The sequence below is a fragment of the Microtus oregoni genome, unplaced genomic scaffold (genome assembly GCF_018167655.1).
Source record: "Microtus oregoni isolate MIOR12 unplaced genomic scaffold, Mior012 000034F_ref0000314, whole genome shotgun sequence".
NCBI lineage: Eukaryota > Metazoa > Chordata > Mammalia > Rodentia > Cricetidae > Microtus > Microtus oregoni.
In genome coordinates, this window is record NW_024543093.1 from 19979015 (window position 1) to 19999036 (window position 20022).

At 42.4% G+C, this 20022-nt stretch overlaps 1 protein-coding gene across 2 annotated transcripts in view; it reads right to left on the reverse strand.

Moving 5' to 3' along the window:
* Positions 1 to 19111, reverse strand: part of Gtf2a1l (general transcription factor IIA subunit 1 like) — a 43437-nt gene extending 24326 nt beyond the window's left edge. Inside the window, exons 1-4 of one of the 2 annotated variants that reach the window (XM_041630469.1) lie at positions 19091 to 19111; positions 16711 to 16812; positions 16400 to 16517; positions 1301 to 1356 (exon numbers count right to left, since the gene is read on the reverse strand). In XM_041630469.1, coding sequence (XP_041486403.1) covers positions 1301 to 1356; positions 16400 to 16517; positions 16711 to 16812; positions 19091 to 19111 — 297 coding nt within the window. The remainder of the gene's footprint in view (positions 1 to 1300; positions 1357 to 16399; positions 16518 to 16710; positions 16813 to 19090) is intronic. The other variant, XM_041630470.1, reaches the window with a different exon arrangement.
* Between the last annotated feature and the right edge of the window lie 911 nt (positions 19112 to 20022).

Genomic DNA, 20022 nt, shown 5'->3' on the forward strand with positions numbered 1-20022 from the left:
AGACACTAAGGGCATCATTGAATAAATGGGACTTCCTGAGGCTGAGAAGCTTCTGTAAAGCAAAGGACACTGTCACTAAGACAAAAAGGCCACCCACTGACTGGGAGAAGATCTTCACCAACCCCGCAACTGACAAAGGTTTGATCTCCAAAATATATAAAGAACTCAAGAAACTAGACCGCAAAAGGCTAATCAACCCAATTATAAAATGGGGCACTGAGCTGAACAGAGAATTCTCAACAGAAGAACTTCAAATGGCCAAAAGACACTTAAGGTCATGCTCAACTTCCTTAGCGATCAGGGAAATGCAAATCAAGACAACTTTAAGATACCACCTTACACCTGTCAGAATGGCTAAAATAAAAAACACCAATGATAGCCTTTGCTGGAGAGGTTGTGGAGAAAGGGGTACACTCACCCATTGCTGGTGGGAAGGCAAACATGTGCAACCACTCTGGAAAGCAGTGTTTCAGTTTCTCAGGAAATTCGGGATCAACCTACCCCTGGATCCAGCAATACCACTCTTGGGAATATACCCAAGAGAGGCCCTATCATACAACAAAAGTATATGCTCAACTATGTTCATGGCAGCATTGTTTGTAATAGCCAGAACCTGGAAACAACCTAGATGCCCTTCAACGGAAGAATGGATGAAGAAAGTATGGAATATACACATATTAGAGTATTACTCAGCAGTAAAAAACAGGGTGTTATCTTAATGAGTAAAGGTGAATGGCTGCCTGCTAGGCCTTACACCGTGGAAAGGAAGTCCGTGGACCTAAAGATGGCGTGAAATAGATCGTGGATTCTTACCATCAGTGCCATGGAAGAGAAGGAAATGTGGAAAAGTGTGCCTATCTAAAAGCTCCTTGATTTTCCATAAATACCATAAAAAACATATAATTTTATTACCTGCCTCCAAGTCCTTGAGAAGGTGAAACAGCTTTTACTTTTATCAAAGTAAAAACAAGCAAAAACACTTAAACACAATGAAAAGTATCAGATGACTCTACTATTGAAGAAAAGAAAACCAGGGAAAAGGTTTCCCCTTCAGAGGCACCAGGTATGAAGGTACACCGCACATTAAACCCCCACACTCTGTAGTTACCCCTTGAGGCTAATGGCTGTAGGAGACCAGGGTACGTGGAGACCCATTTGCTGCAGGGCTCCTCAGGTGTTCCAAGCCTAGAAACTACTGCTGGCCCTTCTGGTTTTCTACATCTCCACTCAAGCCGAGGGCTGAGAACTACACCTGACCTCAACCTTCTGCCACCCTTCAATGAAGAGACAAGCTACATACCAGGTCTTCTGGTGTGAAACTTGGGAGATGTCTACCAGCAGGGATAAGCAGCGATGCTACATGGAAAATAAGATGGGACACAGCCATTAGAACTTACCTCTTTACATGGCCACATATAGATTATTTTATTTCTAATATAATAGTATTGGATTAATTTTTTCTTGTACTATACTCTGACCACAGTCAGTTGTAAATTACTTTTTAAACATATTCTCAATTAGTCATGCTAGGCCAAGCCAAATTCTAAACTTATGGTTCCCTTCAAAGGGGAAAGCACTGAGCTGTATTTTTCCAGACAACGTTAAAGATTTTACAACAAAATTACTTGAAGTTATCAAAGCCAAATATCTCATTAAAATACAGCAGACTGTACATCGTAATGAAACATCCAGATTGTCTTCAGTAGTCAGAGAGGCTCTAAGTCTCCACGATAACTTTTCCCAGGGAAAGAATAATATTAGAACATTTATAAGAGATGATACTATTGATAAAAAGCATGCAAGCAGAGACAAACACCAACAATGAATAAAGAAAATGTGGTAAGTAGGTGGGAAAATGGTTCAATGGTTAAGTGCACGTGCTATTCTTCCCTGAGACTGAGTTCAAGTCCTACTAGGCCCTAACAGGTGGCTCTCCTGTAACTCCAGGTTCAGAGGGAGTTGGCATCTCTGAACTCTGTGGGACCCGCACTCATGTGCATATCCATACTCACATACAGACACAGGCACATACTAATAAATTTTTGAAGGAAAATGTGCTACATGTGCCCAAAGGAATTTTAAAAGAAAAATGAAATCATGACATTTGCAAGGAAATGTTCAGAGCTGCAAGTCCTTACGTGACACATCCTTACATGACACACAAAGCCACTCAGAATGACAGATAGCTCATGATCTCTAGCCTGTGAAACCTGCATTTAAAACTGTGAGAATGTGTATCCATGGCATGAGATGTATGTCTGTGTGAGGACACTAGATGGGGGACCAGGCCTGAGGAACAGGAGAGCTTCCTGGGGAAGGGGGAAGAGAGGCTAATAGATATGACATGACAAGGGAAGGAAGGTCTGTGGTGAGGGGAAGGGAGCCAGCAGAGGAGAAGCCAGGGGAGGAGAGAACTACAACAAAGGTGATGACACACTCACCCATGAAAGCGCCATCATAAAGCTTGCTACTTTGAATGCTAATTTAAAAATAATTTATAAAATCCATGCCACTTCGCTTTTAATAAAAGGAGAAGATTTTATGGGGCTTATGCAGCCATGTGTGTACTGAGGGTGATGTTATTAATTCTGACTCTTTTCCACATACTGCACTAAGGAAAATCGCCCCAAGGTGTGTTTTTGATGCTAGGATGGCTCCATCACACACAACAAATAGCTCAATAGAGCACTTTTTCCCAAGCTAACCATCCTCCCCACACTAACAGAACTGGGGCTATGACTGATGGCTAATGAAGCTCACGATTATTTTTATACTCTACTCATCTAAGGCTTTGCTTATTAGCAGGCATTCTCGTAGAAAAGCCAAATGAAAGAGAACTGGAGTGGCAGGAACTCAATGGTATTAGTCATAATTAGCTGGAGAGAGCAAAGCTGATGCTGCCCTAGCTTAAGCCCCACTCTTGAGAATAGAAAATGGTTCTTCAGCATCTGAAGCCTAAGAAAAGCCAGCAGTGACCTTTTTCTCGCAAGCCCCTTGTAATAAATCCTAAAGGACAATTCTCCATGTTTAAAAGAATCAACAAAGTTGAGAACTGCTAACACTTTTCCATAGACATCAGAATGAAAGCAGACCTGACAGATCTGGGAAGCTCTGTGTATCCCCAATTTAACTTTAATATAGGTTCACAAGCTCTATCTCTATCATTAAACTTGGCCTGAAAATTTAAAATACTCAAACTCATTTCATAACCAAGTAACTTTTCATTAACTATGTATCTTAAATGAAGTATTATAATTTAAGATTACATAGATGTGTTCTAGGAACATTAAATTCAAAATAATAGATTTTATAATAATAGCAAGAATTCAATTCTACAAGTATATTGTAAAAAATTTAACAATATTTGAATTTGCAGTAACCTTTTCCCAATCCACAACCAAAAATTCTGATAGCATTTGCTTTACAATTCCTGATCTCATTTTGAGTCTATACAAATCTTAATAAGTGAGCCACATGACTTAGTCAGGGTTACTTTTGCTGGATGACCAAAACAAGTTGGGTAGGAAAGGGTTTATTTGGCTTACACTTCAACATCACTGTTCATCACTGAAGGAAGTCAGGACAGGAACTCACACCGGGCAGGAATCTAGAGGCAGGAGCTGATGCAGAGGCCATGGAGGGGTGCATCTTACTGGCTTGCTCCTCACAGCTTGCTCAGTCTGCTTTCTTATAGAACCCAGGACCACCAGTCCAGGGATGGTATCACCCATAATGAACTGGGCCCTCCCCCATCTATCACTAATTGATAAAATGCCCTACAGTCTGATCTATGGAGACATTTCCTCAACTGAGGCTCTTTCTCTCCAATGATTCTAGCCCATGTCAAGCTGACATAAACTAGCCAGCACAGCACATAATTAAAAAATTCAGTATGTGGCCATTTTCTTCTTAAAAACATGGGTATTTCCTGACATTGTAACTGAAACAGTCCCCAAAGTCACCAGAAGGGCCAGGGTAGACATTCCTCTTGATCTCAGTTCAGGCAGAGTTTACATTTAAACATCCTATAGTTTAGGAGTTCTAATCTCAAAGAAAGATCCCATCACTTACTTGGTGTTCCGTGATTAGCACACACTAGATACAGGTGTTGTGTATGTGCATGGGGCACAGTGTGATACTTGAGCCACTACATTTTAATCAATAGTTTTCAAATGCAGTAAATTAAGATACTACCCTCCACTTCAACTACTACACTGTGTAGGCAGGCTACACAGTGAAATCCTGTCTCATAAAACAAAAGAAAAGGAAGGAAGGAAGGAAGGAAGGAAGGAAGGAAGGAAGGAAGGGAAGAAAGGAGGGAGGGAGAGAGGGAGGGAGGGAAAGAGGGAGGGAGGGAGGGACGGAAGGAGGGAGGGAGAAAGAAGGAAAAAAAGATGGAAGGAAGGAAGGAAGGAAATGTGCTTGACAAAGCCTTCTTTTTAACAGTGTGTGTGTGTGTGTGCGTGCGCGTGTGTGTGTGCTCGCGCACACGCATGCATACCATACAATACATGTGGCGGTCAGAAGACTACTTGTAAAAGTCAGTCATCTCATTCTACCACATGGATTCTAGGGATTGAACTCAGTTCAAAAGGTTTGGTGGCAAACACCATGACCTGTTAGGCCGTCTGGTCGACCCTCTGTATCCTTTCTTGATTAAAGCAAACAAAGGAGCCAGCCAGCTAGCTCAGCAGGAACCAGCACTTAGGGCACAACCCTGACTACCTGAGTTTGATCTGTGGAACCCACCCAAAAAAAGCTAGATGTGATAGCATAATCTGTAATCATAAAACTCTTGTAGCAAATGAGAGGTGGAGACACGAATAATAACAACAACAATAATAATCCACAAGCTCAGAAGCAAGCTAGCGTGTCAGAAACAAGAACGTCCTTGCCACAGGTGGATAAAGAAAAACAACCTGAAACTCCTAAAATTTGTCTTCTGACCTACACACACTTCAAAAAACACACACGCACACTCATACATGTATACATTGTGCATACACAGATACATTAACAAGTAAATTTTTAAAACTCAAGAGCTTATAAACAGAAAACATCTTCTCAAGATAATAAAGACTATGGGGACTGGAGAAATGGCCCAACACTAAGAGTGCTTGCTGCTCTTCCCGAGGACCTGAGTTTAGTCCCCATCATCCATACCAGGTGACTCCCTACAGCCTGTACCCCTAGCTCCCCAGGACAGACGCCCTCTGCAGGCACCTGCACTCACATGCTTATTCCCATACAGAGACATACAAGCAATGAAAAATAAACAATAAGTTGCTTAATGACCATGACAACCTACAGCTGACATCATAACAGGGGGATGGAAAAGCTTTCCCTCCAAGATCTTCCATAGGATAAGGGGCCAACTCTTGCCGTTACTGCTCAATAGTGAAGCAGGCATTCTACACAATATTATAGAAGAAAAAGACATAAAAAGCATACAAACCAGAAATGTGAGGGCAAAAAAGTATCTCCATTTGCAAATGGTATGAAACTCTACACAGAAAACAACAGAGTCCACAAAAGAACTAATAAGTGAGCTCAGGAAAGTTTTAGATTCAAGGCAATCTTTAAAAGTCGGGTGTATGTCTGGATAAAAACAACCTGTCTGGAAAAGAAATCAAAATGTGACAGTGTCTAAAAAAAACCAAACTACTTATGAATAAATTTAATCAAGATGGTAAAAGATTTGTATCTCTAATAAAAAAAAGCTTTTTAAAATGAAATCAGAGAAGATAAGACACACAGTGAGTCTGTCAAAGAAGGCAGGGGAGGAATGGGAGTTAGAAGGGAGGAAGAAAAGAAGGAAAAGGAGGGAGGCCAAGGGAGAGAGACAGATTATTGATTTAAGCAGACAGAAATAAAAGACACTTCTACCCATGGACTGATTAAAGTAACTGATATTGTTAAAATGTCCATACTACCCAAAGCGACATCTAAATGTTATGCAATCTCTATCAAGATTCCAATGATACCATTTAAGAAATAGAAAAAAAAAATCTAAAATTTTCAAGCAGGCCATAAATAAACCTCAATAACCAAGGCAATCCAGGGAAAACAAAGCCAAGGCTGGGTTGATGGTTCAGCGGGTAAAAAGAAAACATGAGGACTTGGGCTTGGAGCCTGAGCACTCACCTGAAAGCCAGACATGACAAATGTGCATGCAGGCCCAAAGCCACTGTGGTGAAACAGGAGGCAGGGGCAGGAGAGTCCCCTGAAGGTCATGCGCCAGCTAGCCTGGCATACACAGTAGCAATGAAGTCCTCTGCAAACAAGGTTGAAGATCAAGACCAACACCTAAGGTTACCCTCTGACATCCATGCCTCCATGATGACCTGCTCATGAATGTGCACACACAAGACTAAAACAGAATCAGGGCCTCACATTTCCTACTGTAAGATTGTACTATAAAGCCAGGCACAGTCCATGTGAAACAAAGAAGATTGCTTAAAACCAGGAGGAAAAAGGAATTCAAGAACAGCCTGAGCCCTGGCTTAAAAAGGTATTTTTAAAATATTTTAAAAGTATTTATACTTTTAAAAAAATACTATTGCAAATCTATAGGAACTGAAACAGCATGCTGATGACATAAAAACTTATAAGCTAAGGACTGAGGAGATAATAACTGTGTAAAAGCCAGGAGGTCAGTGCTTTTAATCCCAGCGCTGGATAGGGCAGAGAAGGGGGATCCTTAGAGCTTGCTGGCCAATGACTGTAGCACACACACACACACACAGGGAGAGAGACTAGATCATTGGGGGAAGTTTATAGAGATGTAAAATAAATTCAAACATGTTTGATCAACTAATTTCCAAACAAGACACTTAAGAGACAGGGTAAAGAACCATCTCTTCAAAAACTGGTGTTGGATTTCTCAAAATATTGATTTGCTACATAAATTTTGAAAACTGTTTCCTTTTGTGCCCTGATTATTACACCTCACATGCTTTTTTTCTGAGATGCACTCCTCTTCTCACACAGAACCTGGCATTGTAGTGCAGTATATGGATATAATTAATTGGAACAGACAGCATATTTCCCAGACATTAGAGGGCATTATTTCAGTGTTGAATACCGGATATATCTCTTGTATGTTGTAGGAAATCCTTAAGTTTTATCTAAGTTTCCAGGATGATTTGGCATTTTATAAGATTCCCTTTATTCATCTTTAGTGTCACGAGATTAGAGATCTATAGGAATCCTCTTATCCTGATTGATATTCTCTCCCATGACCACCCAAGCATTGATGCAGCAATGAATGGGGATAACAGTTTTTCACAGTTCACACCAGGACTTAAGATTGGGATACATTACCCTATGCCTTTAGTTAAAGTTTTTGGGATTGTTTCCAACTATGAACTCACTTCCTTCAATAAACATGAACCAATTCAGAAAAAAAAAAAAGATCCTTGGAAAACTAAATCTTCACATGTAAAATAACAACACTGAACCTGTCTCTTATGACATACACACATACAAATTAGCTCGCATGCAAAATGAATAGAAGACCTAAACATTAGACCTGAGCCCTAACACTCCCAGAAGAAGACAAAAGGGGGAATACCTTGACATTAGCCTTTACGCTGCCATCACGAAAGTTTAGACTATACAAGAATAAGTGGGACTTTAGTTACTTAGACTTTGTCACTAGGACAAATACGGAGAGGAAACAAGATGGACTGATGTGGTTCACCATTTCAATCCACCGTGTTAAGACTGAAGTCAGGCTCGCAGCGATGGCAGAGAGGACATGACGGAACACATCTCCTCCCTCGTCTGCAACCAGGACACAAAGGGTAAGCCTGCGTGAGAGCTACCACCTCCTGACTCTTCAACCCTCCTTGGGGCTCTGGCCTCTGGGTGGGATGCTGTGCACACCCAGGATGGACATTAAGCATTTCTGAGGATGCCCACGCTGATACAGCCAGAGCGGGTTCCAGTCATCCCCAAGCATTCTCTCTCCGTGCAGTCAAGCTGACACAGAAGATTAACTGTGACAGGACTACAACAAAAGAATTCTGCACAGCAAGAGGATCTGTCAACAAAACGGCAACATGCAGCTGAAAAAACATCTCCGAGCCACCTATCTGATAATGGGTGAATATCTAAAATATGGAAAGAAGTCAGGAGTAGAAAAACAAGTCAGTTTTAAAATGAGCAAAATATCTGGACAGATGGTTTCCAGGAGAACATAAAAATGGTCATTAGATATTTAAAGAGGCACTTGCCACTGCTGCTCGTGGGAGAAAGACAAATGAAAGGGCTGAAAGGTGGGGTGTGTGGCACTGGGGGTGGCCTGACTACCACACACGAGGCCTAGATTTTATTACCAGCACGGAACGTGTTAGAAGATACACGTGACCCCTGTAAGGATGACTATTGTCAAGAAGAGATAAGGGGTGATGACGATGATGCAGAGAAAAGGTCACTTAGATGGTCTCAGACTCGCGTCTTTGCCCTTCTGCTGGGATGACACTGTGACACCCCACCTAGCTCCTAGGCTTTCTAGCTTTATAAAAATGAAAAAACAAGCAACATAAGCAGTCTATAAGCCTATGTGGACTGTGTCTCAGATTCTAACAGTGAGATTCTGTACACCACTGAAACATGGATGAACCTAGATGACTCCACACTAAATGAAATATGCCAGACACCAGAAAAATGCTTGGTATTCTCATGTATGTTTAGACTCTAAAAAAGGAAAAAGGAGCCAGGGAGATGGCTCAGTAAGCAACTTGTCACCGAGATGGACAACTGAGTTTGGTCCTTTGAAACATGGCAGAAGGAAAGAACAGACTCCTAAGGTGTGTCCCTTGACTCCTACATGTGTACGCTAGCATATATGTGCCTGTACACACACACATACACACACATGTTACGTCAAGATTTTTTATATTAAAAGAAAACCTGCTGCGATCAAGAATAAAATGGGGGTTACCAGATGCAGGGGAGCAAGACCTGAGGCTTGGTCAACGTGTCTGGCATCTACAGGGGAAACATGCAACACAGTACTGTTCAATATTTGAGGGTTTGTTGGCAGTGTAGGTTTGAGATTCTTGCCACACTTTTTTTTTATGACTAACTCAAAGATGATAGACATTCTAATTTACATAACCTACAGCAACACTATGTATATCATAACATTATGCTTCCCAGTTTAAAAAAATAGAATAAAGTTTAAGTCAAAAATAGGTATGGGGGTGCTGGAGAGATGGCTCAGAGGTTAAGAGCATTGCCTGCTCTTCCAAAGGTCCTGAGTTCAATTCCCAGCAACCACATGTATACATAATAAATAAATAAATAAATATTAAAAAAAATAGGTATGGGGTCCAGGGAGGGGGCTCAAAAGGCAAAGGTGCTTACTGCACAAGTCTGAAAACCGAATTCAATAACCAAAACCTATGTGAGGGTCGATAGAAAGAACAGAGTGCACACAGTTGTCCTCAGACCTCCATATACTCCAGTGTGCATGCACACACATGCACAACATGCGCATACATGCACACATGCACACATGCACACACATGCGCACACATGCACACACCAAGAATAACAACAACAACAGTAATAACAAGACCAAATGTTAAGTAGTTACCACACTGGCCAGGCTTCTTCTGTGGATTTTAAAATCGTCCCCACCCTTGCAGAGCAGGTGCCTATCCACTGAGCCACCTCCCAAACAAAATCCATATTTTAAAGAGCTCTTTGGGGTTCTCAGTTACTAAGAGTGTAAAGAAACCCCGTGATTAAAAAAAAAATGTTGAAAACTGATAACACAGGCTGTTCCTAAGAAGTGAATAATACAGCCAAAAAATATATAACAAAGGAAAAACAGGCTTTAGAAACAGAGTTCTCGGAGGGAAATGACTTACTCAATTATGGATTTTGTTTGAGCTCGTTATCAAAAGAGATAAAAAAGATTGCAGCAGTTTAAGTTATTTTAATCAGGCTTTTTAAAGCATACCATGAGAAGGCACAATTAAGAAGTACTTCAATTTTATGAGGCTATTTATTTTGAAGGGTACCCAGAAATGAAGACAGACAAGGACAGGGTCTGTAGCACGCCTTTCTTCTTCAGCCTCTGCATTGTAAATTTTCAAGGAAGAGAATAAGAAAAACTGTTTTATTTTAAATGTAATTATTCCTATTATTCTAACTTCCGAGACAGAATAAAAAAAAAAAAAAATGAGGTGCCAAGGGAAAACTAGCTAGAGTCAGGCTTTGTCAGGCAAGCTGTGGTTTACATCACTGGTAATGTTGCCATCTTCTGGGCAAAATCGAGTATTGCAATTCTGTATGACAAGAAAAATGAGAAGTTTTTGGTAAGAGACACTGAAATATTTCCCCCTCCTTACGCATCACACCCACTAGCCAACCTCAGGTAAAAACCTTCAGGGCTATGTGACCGGGAAACGGAGACGCCTTAGCCTTGCATGGCCAGGTCTCAGAAGCTGGGGCAGAGGGTAACGTAGGTCCAGGCCAGCCTGGGCAATAACAGTGAGCTCAAGCACAGGTTCCTGCCCACCACAAAAAAATAAATAAATAAATAATGTGTGTGTGTGTGTGTGTGTGTGTGTGTGTGTTGAGACTTGCAAAAGTAGAGTGTGAAATAAAAGCACAGCTAAAAAAAACAATCACTGATAAAATAATGTTTCCACATGTCAGCTTCGCATTGAAACTCCTGTGCTTGTGTGATCTACATGGTGTGTGCACAAGCGCATGTGGTATGTGTGCTGGATATGCAGGTGTGTATGGTCTATACATATTGTATGACAGTGCATATGTGTATGCAATGTATACGTTTATGCGGCACTGTGCATGTGTATGGTGGGTGTGTGGTACATGCATGTGTGGTGTATGTGTGTGATAATGTATATGTGGTATATGCATGTCTGGTTGGTGTTTGTGTGTGGTAGCTGCATATACATGTATGTGGATCATATGCATTATATGCACATGTGCATATACTTGCACAGGCTACTCTCTGCCTCATACCTTTTGAGTCAGAGTCCCTCCCTCAATGTGCAGCAAAATTGGAGACCAGCAAGCTACAACAGTCCTCTGTCTACCCCTCACAGCTCTGGGATTAACAGATGCTTGCAAGGTCACAGGCAGGTCTTTACATGGGTGTAGGATCAAATTTCAGGTCTCAAGCTTGAATGGCAAGTGCCCTGACCACTAAACCATCTCCTCGTTCCTCCTATGACTGACCCTCACAGAGCAATATCATATTTTACGGTTTAGTAAGATAAACTCTGTGCTTGATAACTCAACATTATTTGCTAATTTATTTCATTTTCTTTTTCTTTCCTTTTGGTATTTCGAGACAGGGTTTCTCTGTGTAGTCTTGGCTGTCCTGGAATTCAATCTGTAGACTAAGCTGGCCTCGAACTCACAGAACTCCACCTGCCTCTGCCTCTGCCTCTAGAATTAAAGGCATGTGCCACCACCACCCGGCCCAATTTATTTCATTTTTATAGTTGCCATCATACTTCAACTATTCTTGAATGGAAGAGGTGAGGCAAGAGAAGAAGACACCAGAAGGGAAAAGATGCCTCATCCCAGAGTACAGTTGAAACCTCTTGCCAGCTGAGAATCAAGAAACGCAGCAAAGGAGCTGGAGAGATGGCTCAGAGCCTAAAAGGCCTGGCTGCTCTTCCAGAGAACCCAGGTTCCGTTCCCAACACCCACGTGGCAGCACACGACCATCTGGAACTCCAGTCCAGGAGACATGATGCCCTCTTTTGAGCGGTATGTAGGCATGAATGCAGGCAAAACACCCATGCACATAAAATAAAAATAAATAAGTAGAAAAACACTATGGCTCAGGAACTGGGTCTGGGAAGAGGGCTGCAGGCACCATGCAGATGGTGGCCAGAAGTTCCTGAAAGAGCCATGCAGTAGGCCAAGGCGATGGGTGGAGAAGATAAGGCACTGGGTGTAGGGGAGGGAATGGAAGAAAAGAGAAGCCAATAGCAAAGGCAGCAGGGAAGGATGTTGGCCACAGGAGGAATCAAGAAATCTGGCTGTGCCTAGACGAGGTGACCTTGTCCACTCCTGTTTAAACATCTGGACACTGTGGCGTCACATCTTTTTGCTACCTATTGCTAGAATGAAGTGCTGTCTTTGAGCATGCTGGACACTGTAATACATTTGGTAAAACTAAATAAGTAATAATCATAAGGTAAATCCAATCTCAGATCCCGCCAGCACCTGCTGTTCATCTTTGCTGTTCTGAATGCTGTGTCACCTTGAATTAAACTCATCTGAAAGGATATGTATGTGTGTACATATATGTATGTGTATGTATGTGCACGCACATACGTATATAAACACACACATGCACACACACGGTCTTTTAATGACCTCACTCTGCTTCAAACTGCCCCACTCTAAAACCCCTTCCTGCATGAAGCCGAGGATCCCACTCTACCTGAATTGAGGTCCCTAACAGAGGTTCTCAGCCACTGTGCGTGGCGGTGCATGGCTCAGTCCACTGTGCGTGGCGGTGCATGGCTCAGTCCACTGTGTGTGGAGGTGCATGGCTCAGTCCACTGTGTGTGGAGGTGCATGGCTCAGTCCACTGTGCATGGCAGTGCATGGCTCAGTCCACTGTGCGTGGCAGTGCATGGCTCAGTCCACTGTGCGTGGAGGTGCATGGCTCAGTCCACTGTGCATGGCGGTGCATGGCTCAGTCCCACCATGTATGGAGGTGCATGGCTCAGTCCACTGTGCGTGGCAGTGCATGGCTCAGTCCACTGTGTGTGGAGGTGCATGGCTCAGTCCACTTTGCGTGGAGGTGCATGGCTCAGTCCACTGTGTGTGGAGGTGCATGGCTCAGTCCACTGTGCGTGGCGGTGCATGGCTCAGTCCACTGGATGTGGAGGTGCATGGCTCAGTCCCACCGCGTGTGGAGGTGCATGGCTCAGTCCACTGTGTGTGGAGGTGCATGGCTCAGTCCACTGTGCGTGGCGGTGCATGGCTCAGTCCACTGTGCGTGGCGGTGCATGGCTCAGTCCACTGGATGTGGAGGTGCATGGCTCAGTCCCACCGCGTGTGGAGGTGCATGGCTCAGTCCACTGTGCGTGGCGGTGCATGGCTCAGTCCCACCGCGTGTGGAGGTGCATGGCTCAGTCCACTGTGCATGGTGGTGCATGGCTCAGTCCACTGTGCGTGGCGGTGCATGGCTCAGTCCCACCGCGTGTGGAGGTGCATGGCTCAGTCCACTGTGCGTGGCGGTGCATGGCTCAGTCCACTGTGCGTGGCGGTGCATGGCTCAGTCCACTGTGCGTGGCGGTGCATGGCTCAGTCCACTGTGCGTGGCAGTGCATGGCTCAGTCCACTGTGTGTGGAGGTGCATGGCTCAGTCCACTGTGTGTGGAGGTGCATAGCTTAGTCCACTGTGTGTAAAGGAGCAACGTTCAGTCCCTGTCCCTGTTTCCACTGACTGAACCATTTTTTCTTCACCATGGCAGACATGATTATCATAAGAATTTCCCCAAACATGATACAAATCAGAAAAGAAGTCAAACTTTCATGGTTTGCTGATGATATGATAGTTTACATAAGCAACCCCAAAAATTCTACTGAAGAACTTCTACAACTCAAACACTTTCGGTAATATAGCAGGATACAAGATTAACTCAAAAAATCAGTAGCCCTCTTTTACACAGATGATAAATGAGCTGAGAAAGAAATCAGAGAAACATCACCCTTCACAAGAGCCCCAAATAATATAAAATGTCTCGGAGTAACTCTAACCAAACAAGTGGAATACTTGTATGACAAGAACTTTAAATCTTTGAAGAAAGAAATTGAAGAAGACACCAGAAAATGAAAAGCTCTCTCCCATACTCTTGAGTAGGCAGGATTAAGATGGTAAAAATGGTGATCTTACCAAAAGCAATCTACAGATTCAATGCAATGCCCAGCAAAATTCTTCACAGACCTCAAAAGAAAAATACTCAACTTCAAATGGAAAAGCAAAAACAAACAAACAAAAACAACCCAGGATATCCAAAACAGCCCTGTACAATAAAAGGAATTTCTGGAGGCATTACCTTCCCTGACTTCAAACTCCACTACAGAGCTACAGTACTGAAAACAGCCTGGTATTGCCATAAGAACAGACAAGAGGACCAATGGAACCAAATCGAAGACCTGGATATCAATCCATACACCTTCAAACACCTAATATTTGACAAAGAAGCAAAAATATCAAATAGAAAAAAAAGAAAGCATATTCAACAAATGGTGCTGGCATAACTGGATATCAACATGTAGAAGAATGAAAATAGACCTGTATCTATCACCATGCACAAAACTCATGTCCAAATGGATCAAAGACCTCAACATAAAACCAACCACACTGAAACTCATAGAAGAGAAGGTAAGTAGGAAGTACACTTGAATGCATTGGAACAGGAGACCACTTTCTAAATATAACCCCAGTATCACAGACACTGAGAGAAATAATTAATAAATAGGACCTCCTTGAAACTGAGAAGCTTCTGTAAGGCAAAGGACATGGTCAACAAGACAAAACGACAGCCTACAGAATGGGAAAAGATCTTCACTAACCCCACATCAGACAGAGGGCTAATCTCCAAAATATACAAAGAACCCATCAAAAGAACAAATAATTCAATTTTAAAAATGGGGTACAGACCTAAACAGAGAACTCTCAACAGAGGAATCTAAAATGGCTAAAAGACACTTAAGAAAATGCTCAACATCCTCAGCCATCAAAGAAAGGCAAATCAAAACAACTCTGAGATTCCATCTTACACCTGTAAGAATGACCAAGATCAAAAACACTGATGACAACTTATGCTGGGGAGAATATGGGGTAAAGGGAACACTCCTGCATTGCTGGTGGGAGTGCAAGCTGGTACAGCTGCTTTTAATTTCAATATGGTGGTTTCTCAGAAAATTATGAAACAATCTACCTCAAGACCCAGAAATATTACTTTTGAATATATACCCAAAGGATGCTCAATTGTACCACAAGGTCATGTGCTCAACTATGTTCATAGCTGCATTGTTTGTCATAGCCAGAACCTGGAAACAACCTAAATGCCCCTCACCTGAAGAAAACATGGTACGTTTACACAATAGCGTACTGCACAGCAGAAAAAAATAATTACATCTTGAAATCTGTGGGCAAATGGATGGAGCTAGGAAACATCATATTGAGTGAGGTAACCCAGACCCAGAAAGACAATTATCATATGTATTCACTCAAAGTGGCTTTTAGACATAAAGCAAAAAAAAAAAAAGTCTACAATTCACAATCCCAGAGAACCTAAATAACAAAGAGGACCCTGAGAGAGGCATACATGGATCTAATGTACATGTAGAAAAAGACAAGATCTCCTGAGTAAATTGAGAGCATGGAGACCATGGGAGAGGGTAGAAAGGTAGGGGAGAGGAAAAAAGGGAAGTGGATAAAAATATATAGCTCAATAAAAAACAATAAATAATAAATAAATAATAATAAAATATAAAAATAAAACAGAATATCACCAAACATACAAAGAATAATCTACTTATTAATGTCAATCTAGTCCAAATATCACCCTTCATTCTTACAAACACTATTCTACTCAACTTTAATTAAACTGATAAACTCTATTGTATGTTCATGCCTAGACATATGTACTCATAAACTCTATCATGTGCACATGCCTAGATATATGTACTCATAAACTCTATTGTGTGTACATGCCTAGACATATGTACTCAAGCAGCCTAGGGATTATAGGAATCAGAAAGAAGTGGAATAAAGAAAGGCTGGAGGGATTAGTGTCTGTTTGGTCTTTTATTAGTCTTTACCAGTTTAAATTACACACATAAATCTGGGCAAAAATTTTCCTTAAAAGCAAGATTTAGTAAATCCAAGAATAAAATAAAATAAAATCATATAGTTACTCCCTTGCTACTACTTTATTAGTCAAAACTCTAAGGTAGCCTGAATTATCTCTATACTGTTTTCACTCTGTTTTGCTTCCAGTGCAATAATAGATTTGTTAACGTGCACAGAGGGAGGGGAAGCGGGGAGAGGAGAGCAAGCAAACACGAGCATTTAGGCACCTACCTTTCTCCCTGTTGCCTCAGCAGTGATATCTGGAACACTCCTCACAACACGCAGTCCACTTCTCAGAAATAGCAATGGATACCGTAAACCTATCTCTAGAGTAAGGGGTTATGAAAACTAGCTTTATCAATGTGAGTTTTTAAAATAAGCATGCATACTGTGTCCATCTAATCAAATCATCTAAAAGTGAGACCTTCTCTACTTTAAGAACATTAATTATCCAGACTAAAAAAAATAGTACCAAATAGGAATTCCTTCTGAAAACATAATAATCTTTGACTAGTTCTCACCAACCTGTTGACTGCAGTGTTGGTAAAGCCTGTGGCAGCTGAAGCGTAAACACAGACGAGTGGACGCTATTTCTGAAGAAGTCCTCTGTCGCTTTAGATTGTAAAACTTTGGTTTCCCAGAGCTAAGAGGAAAAAAATACTGTTTTATTTTTGTTAACAGTGTTTTAAAAGACACCAATATTATGTTGGGTTTTTCTTAAGTGTTTATGCTTTCAGTGGACAGCACAAGGAACACGTACTTACACATCTGAAAGGTGAAAAGTATCATCACGTATCAGGTTTTGAAGACAAGACAGGAAAGACATGAGCACCAACCTTCTTCAAGTCTTTTAACACCTGCTCTTCGATGCCTTCCTCAGCAAACAAGTCCCGCACACCTTCTATAACGTCTTCAATTACAGATCGGTACAGCTTTGGCTACATGAAAGCAATTGTTGGAAGTTTTGATTCTCAAATTAGAACGAACTTGCCTTTAAGAACATGCCGATGGGGGCTGGAGAGGCTCAGTTGTTGCCCTTGAGGACAGCCTGGGTTTGATTCCCAGCACCCATGTCAGTTGGGTCATAATTGTCTGTCACTCCAGCCCCAGGGGAATCTGCCACTTCTTCTTGTCTCCTGGGACTGTATGCACGCTTACATACCCCATGCAGATTTACACAGAACTAAAGTAGATCATTAGAGCACACTTTCCAGTCCTTGGTTTGAAGAAAATGACCACAGTTACTGAGAACACCCTGCTCCCAGTTCAGCCTTGGCTCTTTATAGATTGTATTCATCACCTTTCATTCCCTGGAGGCCCCTAGCCACAAGGCTCAATCACAAGACTACACCACACTTGGTGGGGAATCTCCCAGATGTACGAAACTTCCTGTTCCTTTCTGAAAGAGAAATTGGAGGCAGCTGGAAATAAGCTCTTGTTTCCAGTCTAGCCTTTTCTCAGTGAAGCCCCTATTAGAGAACCATATGGATGTAAATGAACTTCAAGTCTTAAAAGTGGGCCAATCAGAGCCCGCCCTGCTTCCAAAGTAGCCGTGGAGAGAAGACTGTTATGATCATGTAAAAACACAACCACCCCTATGTCCCAGTGAATGTCCTGTGACAGACAGTAACCAATAAGTGCATGAAGAAACCAATGGTGCTGAAACAAAATCAGGTAAAGTCTACCCAGAGTCACAGGTTACACCAACAGCACAAGAAGCATGTGAGATACACTCGGCCTTCCTGGTCTATATGAAATGTGTCCCGCCGAGGTCTCCTATGCAAACAATCCTGATCCAGGAGAAGGCCACAGATAGCTTATGGTAAAATAAAAACTCCAGTTGCTTTTATTCTAGATGGCCTAACCCAACTCAAATGAAAACTGAGATATTCATGCACTGCTTTTTCATGCCTCTCTCAAAAAAACTCTCACTCCAGGAACAGCATATTTTAAACTAATCCTTCCAAAGATCCAGGGTAAGTCTATGAATAGGCCAATCAGTCCATCTGAATGCCAGTCACAGGCATACCCATTAAGACTAAGTGCCCCCAAATGTGTTGCTCCTTCTCAGACAGTCTACCCTGATAAGGGCTTCTAAACGGATGCTTAGGTTTTAATCCCAGCTAAACGATCACAGTCTAAGAGCTGTAGGAAAAACCTCCTAGGGCTAAAAACATCTTTTAAGCTCTACCCTTGGAGAAAAACAGCAGCAGTCCAAAAGAGGCCAGTAAAACACAATATTTCAAAAGCAAAATAAGTATTGAATGTAGCCTCCCTTGTAGGAATACCCATAAGCTTCAGATTGCTTTCTCTGCATTATCTTTATTAAAACTGTAATAGTCTGAACCTCTATCTTATCTACGTCTCTAAAAGAAAACATATGCGCATTGACAGTCACAGTCAGGCATGCTGGTATATGTACTTTACACTCCTCAGGGCATCGGAAGATGTACATGAGTGTGTCTCTAAAATCAGAGCCTTTTGGCCCCCATAGATACACGTGGAATTTCATACACACAAACCTATCCTGGCGCTCACACTCTTTCGGGAAATGTGCATCTGTTGGTATTGTTTTGGCCTTTAATTTAGGATTTTCACTTCGATGAGAGTAGTGAACAGTGCTGTTTTGCTAGTAAACTCTCACTGTAGGAACTTTAGATACCCTTATCTAGGGTTAGTGGGTTCCACATTTATGCGTTATGATGCTAAAGAACAAGGAAGGTGAGATGGTGGGGGCAACAACCCAAATCTCATCGCCTACTATTCCAAGGTTAGGGAGTAATATAGCGCAAACCAGCCATGTCCTAATAAAGAATGAGAATTGGGGCTGGAGTTTGCGGTGAGAGAGAATGTGGAAGGATCCAAAGTCAGAAGCCAGCCTGGGGTTACTTTTCACGACCTTATCAAAAAGAAAAAAGAAAAAAGGAAGGAAAGAAGGAAGGAAGGAAGGAAGGAAGAAAGGAGGAAGGAAAAGGAAAGGAAAGGAAAGGAAAAAAGAAAAGGCAAGAGAACGTAGAGGAAAGCATCCTGATTGAAGATCCTCTATCCCTATACAGTTTCTAGGCCCTAACCTAGGTAGTCTCTGTTGGAGCGGGAAACACAATTTTCCCAGTGGAATCAGAGCCCACGTGACTGTCTTCAGTTTCCTCTAATCCACGGGATGCCTATCAAAGTCTGTGACTTGCCATGGAAGGCTAAAGGGTGCTGCCTCCTTACCACCAGGTTGACGAAAGCCATGCTGGCGGTGGCGGCTCTGCGCTTGACCGTTTGTGCCTGCGCAGCAGAGAGCAGTCAGGCCAGCTCTTGAACTGAGGCGCTCGTTGCTGCGCAACCGCGAGAACGCTGAGGGGCGGAGCTAAGTAAGGTGGGACAAGAAAAAAGGATAGAGTTTGGGCTTGGCATTGGTGTGGTAAGGCGCCTAACCAGCTTTAGCAGACTAAGGGGGCCTGTGCAGTAATGGATGGGGCAACTTCATCTGTGAAGGATGTAGGAAGAAAGAAGGCTGATGAGTTATTTCGGCTTTTACCAGTTTGTCACGCCTCCCTAAACAGCTGCACTCCACGCTGTGATATAAAGTGTGACAAGAGCCGAACTTCTATAACTAGCTGTCGAAGTGTGGGCAAAAGCAGCAGCAACTTCACCTGGGAACCTGTTAAAAATGCAAATGGAAGCCATCAAGACGCTTGCGGCCAATCCTGACCTGTGTGCTAGAAGGAAAGCAGGGTCCAAGACACAACCCTGCATCCAGTCATGTAAAAGAATTAATACAAACGACTAAGGACCCATAAATGCGAACATCCCTTCTGAATCAGAGACTGGCAATCAGGGACCCGGCATACAGTGACGTCAAAATGTTCTCCGGCTGATTCTGGTGGGCATTAAAATGAGACCCACTGTCCTGAGACACACTCAACATTGGGTCCACATGAAAATTGCCTGAAGAGCTTTTTCTTTTTAAAGGTTTGGTGCTTGAGTCTTCCCCAGAGTATATGATTTTAAATGCTGTGAAGATGGAGAGCTATGACTTAAATCAGGTCAGCTCAGCTCCGCAGTGCCAGCATGGCTCCTTCGCTCTTCAGGCAGAGTCTCCATCTTCGTCCTGTAATTACATTCTCTCCCACCTCTCTCTCCCTTCTTCCCTCCCTCCT